We start from the raw sequence: 14101 nt of genomic DNA on the forward strand, positions 1-14101 counted from the left end.
TGAAAGTTTAGTTCGATTCAAAGGCAAATTTTAAAATGCAAATAAATTCCATAAGAATTCTCATGCTACAGAACTCACTGCAAAAACCCTGTGTAGTTTATCAGTTTTCTAGCTAATGGAGTTCATTAAAACAACTGCCACAAGATGGCAGCAAAGTAAAACTTTTAGGGGCTCATTTTGTCCACTGATGGAACTAAATAGGACCATCTTTGTACTTACATCATCCAAAACAATGCTCATAATACTTTTTAAACAAGACTATAGCCTATAATCATCCTCCCCCCACGCCCCACCCCCGCAAAGTGACTTAGACTTTTTCCATTCAGGAGAAGCCCTTAACATATCAAATTACAAGGTTAAATGGCAAGATCAAGTACCTTAAGAGCTAGGTGGCTCAGTGGATACAGCAATGAACCTGGAGTTAGGAAGAACAGAGTTCTAATAAGACCTCTGATACTTTACTAGCTGGGTGATTTTGAGCAAGTCATTTAATCTGTCTGTCTCATCTGTAAAATGAAGATCATACAAGCACCTAGCTCACAGAATTGTTGTGAAGATAAAATGACATAAAATTTGTTAAAAAAAAAAAAACCTGCAAACCTTAAGATGCTACATAAATGCTAGTTATTATTAGATTTAACTTTTAGCTAACATTGCAATTATAGAGCAATTCAATAAACACATATTAAGGATCTATGATGTACAAGGTACTATGGAAGATTTTTTTTTTTTGCAACGGGGGGGAGGGAGGTCCAGCTAAAGTCTCTCTACTATTAAAGATATGTAATTACTTTCTAATTTATAATTATGAGAGATGCTTAAGCCACTGAGTACAACAGACTAGCTATATATAGGGTGAACTGGAAATTACCAACAGAGAGAAGGAACTAGAATTTAAAAAGTTTAATTCCTTAAATCACTAAGTCAGATCACATCTCCCATCATTACCCCACCAATTAACAACTGGGTATAACCTATGAGCTTAAAAACTGCCTCAAATATGGCATAGGTTTACCTGGCTCTCTTTCACTACTTTCCAGGCTAAATCTGCTGTATTGGGCAGGTGGAGATGGTACAGCAGCAACTCACTAGATAAAGATAGCAATTACTTCTGGAAACTGGTAACTGCATAAGCAACCAGCTAAAATGCTAGTTCTCCCATTAATCTTATAAAGGAACACTGGACATTTTGCCCACTGTCTATAACTGCTGGTTTTCTTGAACTTAAAATTCTCAATTAAATTAAAAGCATTTTTTTCTTCTCTTCATAATTATACTGCTTACATCTAAACATGTAAATTATAAACTGATATATCTGTAATAGCATTTATATTTGTAATTGTATATCATGTTAAAAAAAACTATTAAGCTATCATATTATTCTGTCTGATCCACTCTATGTTCTAGTCAATCCAGATTACTTGCTATTCCTTAGACATAACATACCATCTCCTTCCTTTACATAGGCTGTCCCCCAAACCTGGCATGCTCTCCCTCTTCATCCAACTCTTAAAACCTTGGCTTTCCTCAAGGATCAGCTAAAATGCTTTTTCCTCAACAAGGTCTTTCTTGATGCAACCATTCAGTATCCTCCCAACTAAGTAAGTTTTGTTTATTTACTATCTATTGTAATAATATATTATCTATATCTATCTATGAACATGCTGTTCTCTGCCACATTACCTCCCACTCTGGAAGGTAGGTTGCTAGATGGCACAGATCCTATATCCTTTTAATTTTATATTCCTAGTACTTAGCACAGTACTTGATACACTGCAAATGCATAATTAATGTTTCATGAGTGGAAATGAATTCATAAAGATAACCCTTAAAAATATATAATGGATTAATAGCTATCAAATTGATTCCATGAACAATTTCAGTTAGCATTTATTCTATGTCTCTAAATAAAGCTTACATTTTAAGATAACTCATATACTTATTCATCCATTCATCCATCCATCCATCCATCCATGCATCCATGCATCCATCCAATCCATCCAATCCATTGATCCATAACATTTACCCACCATCTCTAATGAGCAACTGTAGATACACAAGGATGATGGAAACAGTTTCTGATCTACAGCTCCAGATATATTAAAAAAAAAACAAAGTCATCATGAAATAGCTACAGTCTGGCAGAAGCTCATATTTTAAACTGTATGGATATTTTTAACAGTTTGTGAGCTAGAATAATTTAAGGGGGCAAAGTGCTTACTTCAGTTATTCTTAAGTGTATGGAGGGAAATCTAGGGGCAAGGTAGAGAATCTAGGGCCTCTGTAGGAAAAATGTGCCAAGTGAATAGCAGGAAAATTAAGGAGCCAGTGAAATGCAATACATCACAGGAGAAATGGGATGAACAAAGTGACATTAAATGCAGCCTGGGTAAGGAAAGAAATTATCAGGTCACCTGGTATCAAAGGATCAATACAGAAATCCCTAAAGTGACCTTTTTTTGGAGGGGAAAGAGGGAGAACAATAGCAAACTCAGCTGACAAAAAGCTAATTAAGAGATTGGAAAATGCAAGTGAATAGTTCAGAAAGGCAGAAAAGTATAAGATAAAACCCACTGGACTGAGAGTCCTAAGATTGCAGAGTGGTATGGAAAAATAAAGTACATACTGGGAAAAAGGTGACCTGAGTCCTTATCCCAGCTCTCCCACTAACTAGCTGTGTGGTCTCAGACAAATCACTTAACCTTTTTGGGCCTTACCCTCCCTCTCTTTAAAATGAGGGAACAAGAAACAGTACTTGAACTCTAAGGATCATTACATTTCTGACAGCCTACACGTTAAGAGTTTTACTAAGCCTAAAGTCAGAAACGATGGTGAGGAGTCAAGTATGACCAGTTATATCAAGGGAACAAAAAGATCAAAGGAGCAAAGGTTCAAGAAACATCACAAAGTCAGGACTGAAAAAAAAATGGCAGAATCTTTGAGATCTGTTCAGTAGAACGAGGAAAGAAAAGATGAAATCAAAACAATCTGAGGTTGAATGATATTGCTAAAGAGTAACAGCAGTCGTGGAGGAAGTGATCAAACCATACTAGTTAGATGCAACCCAAATTTAAACTATCTCATCCCAAGTGGGTCCTCACTATAGCAAGGTAATCGTTTCTCACACTAACTTCCAAACTTTCTCTTTTCCCTTTAAGCCTCCCATCCCACACCACAGCACAACCCAACTTCATCAGAAGAGAGGGTTATGACTTTTTTTTTTTAAGCAATCGGGGTTAAGTAACTTGCTCAAGGTTACACAGCCAGTTATTTCTGGGTGTGGTGCTGAGTGTTTGAGTCCGGGATTCAATCTCTAGGTCATCCCGACACTGAAGCCGGTGCTCTTACTCACTGAGCCACCCGGCCGCCCCTAAGCAATTGGGGTTAAGTAACTTGCTCAAGGCTACATGGCCAGGTGTTTCTGGGTGGGTGCTAAGTGTCTGAGCCCGGGATTCGATCTCCAGGTCATCCTGACACTGGAGCCAGTGCTCTTACTCGCTGTGCTACCTGGCCGCCCCTATGACTTCTATTGTACTAAGAAGTAGAGACCACTTGCTGTGAGTTCCCTCTTTGCCCTTAACCTACATTTCAAAGCTCCATGAGATCCCCCATTTTCTCCTCTTTTATTTAAATCTCTGATGAAGCGGTGGTTCCTCTTTCCACCAAGGCCAACCACCTTTGCTGTGCTCCTAATCCCATCTTCCTTCACCTTTTCTGACACACAGTCCTGCAATTGTTTCACCTTGTCTTACCTATATAAAAGCCTTGTTTTAGGTGAGACAAGGCTAGCAGGATAAGTGAGGATGCATTGCATTGCAATATGCAGCAATAATTTTATTACAATATATTTCCCCCAAAGTCACTCTTCTTCCCAACTTCCCTTTTTTTTTTTTATTTAGGGCATCACCATACTTTAACTCATCCAAATTAATACCTTTGGTGTCATCTTCAGTGCCACCTTTGGTGTCTTCTTCAGTGCCACCTTTGGTGTCTTCACATCATTCTTTCACCCCAGTTAACCAATCATTTTCTAATTCTTGTAATTTCTACCTCCACAACATCTCTTACATCTGTCCACTTCTCTGTATTCACACATCCACTACCTCAATCATCACTTTTTGCCTAGATCATTACAACAGCCTTCTAATGGATCTTCCTGCCTCAAGTCCAGTATATCTTCCACATTGTTGCCAAAGTCATTTTCTCATTCGCCCTCACCTCACATACTGAATCAGGTGTAATTATTATCATTTCTATCTTTACAACATCTCTTGAACCTATCTCCTCTGTACTCATGTGACATCCACTCTAGTTCAGTCCTCATCAAAATTCTCACCTGGATTGGATTACTTCCTAATTATTCTCCCTGCCTCAAGTCCCCAGTAGATCTTTCACACAACTGCCACATGGTTTTCCTAAAACACAGGACTTACCATGTCAATTTCCTATTTAGTAAATGTTAATGGGTCTCTACAAATGTATGGATGAAATGTTTGATCTTTACCATTCTTTTAAAATTTATATTTTTCTGTAAGTTTTAAAATGTACCTTCTTTAAAATAGAACAACAGTAGACAATATATAATTTCTAAAGTAAATATACACATTTGGAGCAAGCGCTCAATAATTTCTTTTACTGATGGGATGCATGACCAAAAAGGGTTGAATGTACTTCAGATTACAACACTTAAGCTATTACAGATGGTTATAGTCACAGTCACCTGAGGCCTTCTCTTCTTTATCATTATAATTTTTTTTAAGCCAAGGAAACAGAATTATAGACAGCTTGAAGTAGAAAATGGTTTTTAATTCATTTCACTTCAAGTCTTTGTACCTATTAGTGGCAAATAGATCACGTTCTCTATTTGTTCATTTCCCCCACAAAAATCCCTGACCACATTAGCTCAATTGGTGAATATAAAAGTAGATGACCCAAATTTGTGAGCCTTGGCATCATACCAGGTGCTGGGAAATTTTTTTTACTGCTCTATTAAAGTATAATAAATAGGACAAATGTTTTTAAAAGGATAAATAGGAAAATGTGGACATAGTTTTAAAGGGAATAAAACAGTAACACAAGAACTCTGAATGAAAATAATGATTTTAAAACTACTTGATTTTAAAGACTATTCATTAAAAATATTCATTAACTTCACATGTATAATCAAATTGCTTGCCTTCTCAAGGAAGGGGGAAGGGAGGGAGGAAGACAGAGAATGTGGAACTCAATTTTTTTTTTTAAAGAATCTTTAAAAAAATTTTACATGTAACTGAGAAATATTTAAATTAAATAAACAAAAATACACTGAAAAATAAGAATACTTATTAAATATCTATTAAATGTGTAGCTTTCCTTTCTTTCCCAAATGCTTACAACTCCAATTTTTTTCTTAAGATAGTCAAAATTCCAATAAATTCAATGTTATCTCAATATTATTCTGTTAAGTTTATTTGTGGAATCATGGGGGGAAAACTTCATTAGAACAGAAAGAACTGTCACTTTGTTTTAATTGAAGGAATACATAGTCATCTGAAACAGATGTTGTTTATCTGAAAGTAAAAAACATATTTCTTATGCAAAGTAGCTTCCCTTCATAATATATCATCCTTGAAACTGACAGTCTCATCAACATGTAAGTACATGTGCCATTCATATTTTTTATTTCTTAGCATTACTTATCACTTGTAAACAAAAGAACCTTTTCTATGGGGTCAACTAAGACAGGTCAAAGATTTTTCCAATGTACATGAATTTCTACTTACAAAACCATGTAATATATAAATGATAATAAAAATAGTATTTTTCTGATATGCTATGTTTTCAGATTTATTGTTCCTTAAAGATTTTCTTAAAACTATATAGTCTTGAGTCACCTGCACAGAGTAAAGCATTCTAAATTTCCTCAAGCTAAATTATTTGTTCTTAAATAATATACAAAGATGTTTTCTTCAGGTTAAGATAGTATTAGTTACATGTCTTTCAGTATCATACTGAAAATGGGGTAGAGGGCGGCTAGGTGGCGCAGTGAGTAGAGTGCTGGCCCTGGAGTCAGGAGGATCCGAGTTCAGATCCAGCCTCAGGCACTTAAAACACACACACACACACACACACACACAAACTAGCTGTGTGACCTTGGGCAAGTTACTTAACTAACCCCAACTGCCCTCCAAAAAAGCAAAAAAAAAAAGAAAGAAAAGAAAATGGGGGTATAAAATACAAGGATGCAAAGAAATTACAAAATTAGAAATGAGAATGAAACTCAGTTGCCAGAAGTCTTCATTTTGGCCAGACACACTAATGGGAAAATCCAGCAGCCAGGACAGGATTTTGAAAGAAAGAATTTAACATCAATTTCAATTATGAAATCATAAGAAAGGCATGCTTGGACTCAGAATAACTCACAAGTACATTCTACAGGGAGGGAGGGTTTTAAGATGGTTAGCAGGGGAAGAAGCAACAAGTGTCCCCATGATATTCATTTCATAGACTAGTTTTGAAGGGAAAGGCAACTGTCATATTTCTAAGAAATATTCTCCTTGCTCTAATGAGATGACAGACAGAAGGTCAAGTCACTTAACCTCTCTCAATCTCAATTTCCTCACCTGTACAATGGGAATAACGCTTGGACTGTCTTTCCTGTTACTGAGAAGTTACTTTATAAACTGTAAATCAATGTATTTTTGTGAGTTGCACAGTATCACAGAATTTTGGATTTGTTATCCTAGAATCCCCTCAGGGGCATTCAATTCCAATACATACCTCCAAAATGTGACGGCCTGAAATGAACAAAAATTTCCACAGGCGGTCTTATCAGGTCATTCTTATTCCTGAAAGCAATGTCTCTCTTAATAGAACTCAAGATTGCACTAGCTTTTTTTTTTTCATTGACTATATTGTTGATCCATATTTTTCTTACAATAAAAAAAAACTATGATCTTTCATCAACCTCTTATCTATTATCATTAAGAACAGAAGCAAATTTTCCCTACACATTTAATTTTCTTAACTTAATCTTTGTTTCCACACTGCAATGATCTTTCTTTATATGAAGATGACTTTACTCTCCCTATCCAATTCTTAATTATTTAGGGGTTATCCCCTCTTTCCTACTGGCAATTCTGTTGCTTTCTATAACCTCCAGAAAAAGGGTGAGTTAATAGCACAGTATAAAACTTGAGTATCTAAAAGCAGCATTCTTAAAAATACAAATATATATTTTATCATATCAAATTTACTATGTTTCCACTCCTAAAACTATGTGGTGTGAGAAAAATATGGATTTAATGTCTAAAATTAAGATTTGTGAATTACATTGCATTTTCATTGTTTATTGCTATGAATTTGAGACAAAATTTCCCCTCTCTCCCTTCTCACTCAATCCATTTTTCCCTCCTTCCCACTCTCCTTGTATTCTAAAAACTGTATTTAAGAATGCTGACAGGCAGAGTAGGAGTTCTATTGTATAGATATATATTACGTAGACATAGCAGGATTGTAAATATGGTGGAAAATGTTACACATAAAGTAACCATGTAGAAATAAGCACTTTGTCTAGAATTGGCTTAAAAACTGAAGTGATGCAGAGACCATGAACACTCACAAAAGCAAGCAGCTAGGAAACACAGTAGAGCACTAGGCCTGGAGTCAGGAAGACCTGAGTTCAAATCCAGCCTGTACCTTGTTGGCCTCCGTTTCCTCATCTGTAAAATGAGCTAGAGAAGGAAATGGCAAACTGAAGCCAGTATCTTTGATAAGAAGACCTCAAATGGGGTCATGCAGAGTCAGATATAACTGAAAATAACTAAACAACAAATCATAAATGCACGTATATGTGCAACATAAGTTACATCCTTTGTGCATGTAATGCATATGTGTGTGTACACACACACATGAATATATGTATACACATACAGAGCATAAGCAATCTGCCTTCCGTCTAAGCACTTAGAACCCCATCTGTAAATGATGGGGTTTTACATGACAAGTAGATGACATCAGATGACATTTACATTAGATGACAATTATTCAATTCAATTCATAGGAACATAGATCTAAAGTTGGAAGGAACCTTGGGTCATTTAATCCAATCTTCTCATTTTACAGATGATTAAAAAGAAAAGTTTAAGTGACTCGCTTAAGACTCTATAGGCAACAAGTGACCGAGACTGGTTTCCATTCAATTTAATTAACAACTATTCATCTGGTGCCCACTAAATGCAAGGCAATGTGCTAAGTGTTAGGGATGTCAAAATAGAAAAACTACACTATACCAGCCCTCAAAGAATTTTTAATTTTCAAATATTGCATTTTGGGAAAAATAATAACTGTCAAGTGAAATACAGATTCTATAATAAAGAAGGCAGTCTGGAACTCTTACTGGTTCAACAAATTCAAATTTTTTCTTTTCTTGAACTTCTTGTATCTTAAAGACATATTCAAGTGATGCCTCATAGAAATTTTGATGTTCTCGGTCAATTTGCGTATCTGCCTGTTGAAGAAAACAGAAAAACACAAATAAGGAATCATTAATGGTCATATTCTATAAGGATGCAGGAAATAGCAAAGGATCTAGTCAATCAGAATTCATTACACACCTTTATGGTATGCAAAAAACAAAACAAAAACCTGTGATTGTTATTAAGGATAAACAAAGAATATTAAAAAAAAAAACACATCTGTGATCTAGTCAATCTGGCCCTCTCTGCTTCTCACAAAGGATCCTTTATATCCTATCTCTGTACATTTGAACTGGTGTGTCTCCCAGGCCTGGATCACACTCCCTCCTCACCTCCACCTCAAGTAATCTGTTTCATCTTCTTGAAGACAAAGCTAACGCATTGCCTTTTACATGAAGCCATTCTTTATTCTCCTGACTGCTGGTACCCAACCTCCTTCCCTATGAGACCATTTATCTACTCTGTCCTTTTTCTCTTTATTTTTATGCTATCTATGCTCATATATGTACTTGTCTCATATGGGAACTTGTATTAGAAGGTAAGCTCCTTGTTAATGGGGATTACAGTGCCTAGAACATAGAAGATGCTTAATAAAAGCTCGCTGACTGCCTCTTTCTGTGAGAGAAACTCAAGTGTCTTCAAAGCTTAATATGTGGTAGGAGAAAGAAGGCATAAGTATAAATAACTAGATAGAAGGTAAAACTGTAATAAACAAAGAGGTCATATTTGATTTCAGAGCTTATTTCCAGGAGGGACAAAGGCAAGGTCTATATCTGAAACCCTTAATGGATGCTGAATGAATCATATTCCAAAAGTACAACACAGTTTTCTTCTGGAATAAAAATAAGGGTTTCTTATATAATTCTAGTGACTTAGAAAGTATGCTTTAGATAACCACTCCCTTTCTATCTTTTATTTATTTCTTTAAACTTATTATTTCTTTATTTAATTTAAATAATAAAATCTCTTCATCTCTTCCTTTCGATCCTAAACTGGTCATCCTCAGATGTCCTTCTGAAAACTGGGAACACTATTTGGTTTAGTAGAGAAACACCCCATTCAATCTCTACAGTTTTAAACACAGGTTATTAGCAACTGAGGTTAATGGAAGTAGATAAAAACCACCATCTCCTGCTGAGGTCTGAGCATTAAGCAACAGCAGTGCAGAAAGCAAAAACTGAGTCATTTCCTTCAATGCTTGGGAGTAAAGATCTGAGCATTAAAATAATCTTTGACTATACTTTAAAAAGTTTCTTCATTAAAAACTACAGTATTGAATGACAGAATGCTCTTAAGGATTTTTTTTTATGAATTTTTCCCCTTATACTATACATGTGTCAAACATATAAAACAATTTAGAGACTAAAAGAGAAAACAAATCGGTACCACTATCATCCCTCTAATCCTTCCATCTCCCTCCCCTAAATGGTTTATGGGCTATATTCCATGAAGAAGGAACAGAAGCAACACACTAAAACAAATCAATATTTTTCCTATTCAGAGCAATATTTTGATCACCTTGGCAGTACAGTTATTTATAAGACTGAACTATCAAAATGTAAAGTGTAAACATGTGATAAGAATAGTTGATACTATATCCGAATTATTTTCTCTTGTCTTAAGTTACCTTCAATGCTACTTTGCATTGCTCTTTGTTCAGACATGACACCACTGTCATTGTTACTAACCACACGCAAGCAAGTTATTTTGTTTTTCAAGACATCTTGTACTCATTCTTTAAGTTCAAATGGGCATTACTTGAAAATCATTTGAGTATTTCATTTCCCACTCAGGAGAGACGGAGACTTTCTGGATAACTTAGAACAGTAGTGAATCTTGTCATGCTTCCCAGTTACAGAAGCTTTCATCACCTCTGGTTTACAGTATTGAAATCTGATATGCCATACACTCCTTTGAAAGGTCATCCAAGAAGCTACAGAACTTACGTATTATGTATTAAACTCAATTTCTCTTTGGCATAGAATTAAGACTGGAATTCACTTTGAATCCCCTTAGAACTAAACATACAGTCAGCTACTACATCAGCATGTATATGCTCATACCTTAAATCTGGTTCCTTGCTTAAAAAAAATAATAAATTCATATTACCATCCAACTAGAATGTAAATAATAAATAATACTGTTTTCTAGATAATACTTATTTGTGTGTATGTATGCATGTATGCACACAGAGATATCTACATGTATACATGCATGGTGTATATGGGTGTACACATATGTAGATACACAAGTGTATATGTACATAATATATACACATTTATACATATACATACACATGTGCATGCACACACATATATATATATATATCCTTAACGTTTACAAAGTATTTTGCATACATCATATCATTTGTACTTCACAACAACTCTGTAAGTACTATGGGTCTTATGCTCATTTTATAGATAAAGAAAATGAGGTTCAAAAAGATTACCTTTTAAGGAGGTGGCTAGGTGGCGCAGTGATTAGAGAACCAGCCCTAGTGCTGGAAGACTCGGGAAGACCCGAGTTCAAATCTGACCTCAGACACTTAACACTTACTGGCCGTGTGACCTTGAACAAGACACTTAACTCCAACTGCCCTGCCTTCCCCCCTCCAAAAAGCAAAAAAAAAAAAAAAAAGATTACCTTTGCCTATAGTCATACAGCTAGTATCCACTCCTAGTGCCCAGAGAATGATAGTTATGCAATAATAAAAACAATAACTCATTTTATATAGCAGATTATGTTTCTTAAATAACTTTTTATTGATGTCTTCTTTTTTAAACCTCACCATAGTTATCCCCATTAGCATCTCCCTGCTCCTCCCAGAGAGAAGCCCTACAACAAATCCCGTACAACAAATGTCATTTTTTCTTTGAAAAGGAAAAAAAAAATTAGTGCAACCTAAGTGACGACAGATTTTAAACTCATGTCTCTCCTGAATCAAGTTCTGAAAGTCATCTTGAAAGAAATATTAAATAAAAGCTTGTTGCACAAACACACCTCCAGTCTGAAAGCTGAAGTGGTTCACGTTTGACAAAATTATTAAATTCAATATTTATTTATGATACTTAATATATTCCTCAATGAAGCCCAAAGGTCTGTTTCTTAAAAGTGTCCTTCAATGTCCAAGGCCCTTCTGTGGCTCTGAGTACAGTACACAAGAAACTAGAAGGGCAGCATCAGTTATACAGCACAAAGGGAATCAGGGAGAACTGCTTAAGTGCCTCCTACAGAGGACTGCACAAAAATGGTGTCTCCTGCTGTTCAGCATCAGGGTACACCTCAGTTCTAGACCAGCAGCCAATACTTGTCTTTCCTCAGTTCTGCATTTGTTCTCTCTTACCACTGTCTCTTCCATTTATCCTAAGTTGTTTTCTCAGGACCACAAAGGAAGAAAGATTTCTACCTTCTCCTTCTTTCACTCCATCCCTAAATAAGCACATAACCCCTTTTAAGGCTAATAGTTTTTACTAAAAATACAAAACAACAACAAAAAAAACAGGATGAAAACAATCATGGGAAAATTAATAGAGTGCTTAAGAAGTCAATTCTAGACTTCCTTGAAAATGTATTGAGCCAAATTCTTAACTATCTTTCTTATATTTCTCCACAATTCTTAACACTAATACTCCCAGACTGCCTCACCCCTTCCCTTATTCTATAAGGATCAGTAAGTTTATTTACATCTCAGAAAAAAATATAGTCAATACTTCTGCGTGACCCTTTTTTACACAAGAAAAACCATTTCAGCAATTTTCCTGATAGAATGACATTATGAGGGATATAAACATAAGGTTTCTGGACTGAAATAGCTACCATCTCCTTAGGGATAATAACAGTACTGTGTACTGCATCTGATCGGGAAGTCTTTTGGCTGTTTTTGCTAATCTCCTATCTGGGCTACCCAGCAACATCAGCCTTCTTGCTTATGTCCCCAAGGTTGCGAAATGCTACTAGAGAAAGTCATAAACTGTTGTAGGGATCCATTTTATATAATCTAAATGGCAACACAGGAGTCCCTCTATTCATCTCCAATAAGCTTCTCATCATTTTCCCCACAGTGGTTATTCTAAATTTTTCCTACCTTCCTTAAACTCCCAATATCTTTTAATAAATGAACTCAGCTTCCAATACTGAGATTGAGGCTATTTGGCCTGAGTTCTTTTAACTCTCCTCAACCATACCTCAAAGCTTCTCTATGTTCTTCACTAATTTAGGTTTAGTGAGCCTGAGTTCAAATCCCAGTGGTACCACTTTATTATATGTATGACACTTTCAACTGGTCACTTTACCTTTAGGTCTCAGTTTAATAATCTGAAAAATGAGGGGGTTCAACTAGGTGATCACTTCTACAGTGATCCTATGATTTCAGAGGAAGCTGTGACCCTACTCTTTGTCAAACTTAATCGACAACACCTATGCTCTCTGCCACCTGTTTTGTCTCCCCAGCGAGAGTCCTATTCTCTCTTACACCTTCATTGTTTCCCTCTCTGTCATCTTCCTCTCTTCCTATAAGTATCCTCCCCTAATCAAATTTTTTTTAAAAATCCCTTTTATTCAATTAGAGAAATACAAATATCACCCCATCTTTCTCTTCTCTACTGAAAGAGGAAGACATATATCTCTAGAGAAAGAAGAAGGTATATATGCCTCTTTCCTCACCAAACTTAGACATTATGACTTCTGTATCCAGCACAATCTTTTGGGGTTGGGGAGAGACAATTGAGGTTAAGTGACTTGCCCAGGGTCGCACAGCTAGTAAGTGGCTGAGGTCACATTTGCACTCAGGTCCTCCTGACTCCAGGGCCAGCATTCTACCCACTGTGTCACCTAGCTGCCCCAGCTCCTATATTTTCAAGGTCTACCCAATAGTTATATGATAAAGTCCTCCACATTCTCTCTATTCACTTTCTTCTCAAATTCCTTACAATCTGGCTTCTGACCTTATCAATCCATTAAAATTGCTCTCTCCAAAGTTACTAATGATGTCTTAGTTGCCAACTCCAATGGTCTTTTCCCAGCCTGCATTCTCCTTGACCTCTCTGCAGTCTCAGGCACAGTTACTCACTCTTGACTCCTTTATACTCCCTTCTCTCTAGGTCTCTGGGACACCACTCTCTCCTGGTTATCAGTTCCCATGGACCTAATTGCCATTTCTAGTAAATGATTCCAACTCTCTGTTGATGTCCAATCTCTCCTCTCCAAACTGCCTTTTAGAGATTCTGAACTGGATGGCCAACAAAGCCCTTGAACTCAATATGTCCAAAACCAAACTCATTATCTTTCCCTTAAACTCTTCCTCCCCACCCCTTCTACCTTCCCTATTACTGTAGAGGGCAACACCATCCTCTTACTCTTCCAAGCACCTATCTTAGGAATTATCCTGGATTCCTCACTATCTCGCACCAAACTATTGCCAAGGCCTGTTAATTTCACCATTGCAACATCTCTCAAATATGCCACCTTCTCTCTTTGGTCACTGCCACCGTTCTAGAGCAGGCCTTCATCACCTCACACCTGGACAACTGCAATAGCCAGCTGGTGAGTCTGCCTGCCTCAGATCTCCCCTCAATGCAATCCATCCTTCCCTCAGCCAATACACACACACACACACACACACACACACACACACACACACACACACA

General features: G+C 36.4%; 1 protein-coding gene across 1 annotated transcript in view; it reads right to left on the reverse strand.

Moving 5' to 3' along the window:
- Nucleotides 1–14101, reverse strand: part of ARHGAP42 (Rho GTPase activating protein 42) — a 425382-nt gene that overhangs the window by 126573 nt on the left and 284708 nt on the right. The window contains exon 6 of the mRNA XM_069079700.1: nucleotides 8378–8488. Coding sequence (XP_068935801.1) covers nucleotides 8378–8488 — 111 coding nt within the window. The remainder of the gene's footprint in view (nucleotides 1–8377; nucleotides 8489–14101) is intronic.

This window comes from Petaurus breviceps, unplaced genomic scaffold, assembly GCF_028583685.1.
Source record: "Petaurus breviceps papuanus isolate PSGF00001 unplaced genomic scaffold, PetGlider_PUasm1.0 91133, whole genome shotgun sequence".
Taxonomy (NCBI): domain Eukaryota; kingdom Metazoa; phylum Chordata; class Mammalia; order Diprotodontia; family Petauridae; genus Petaurus; species Petaurus breviceps.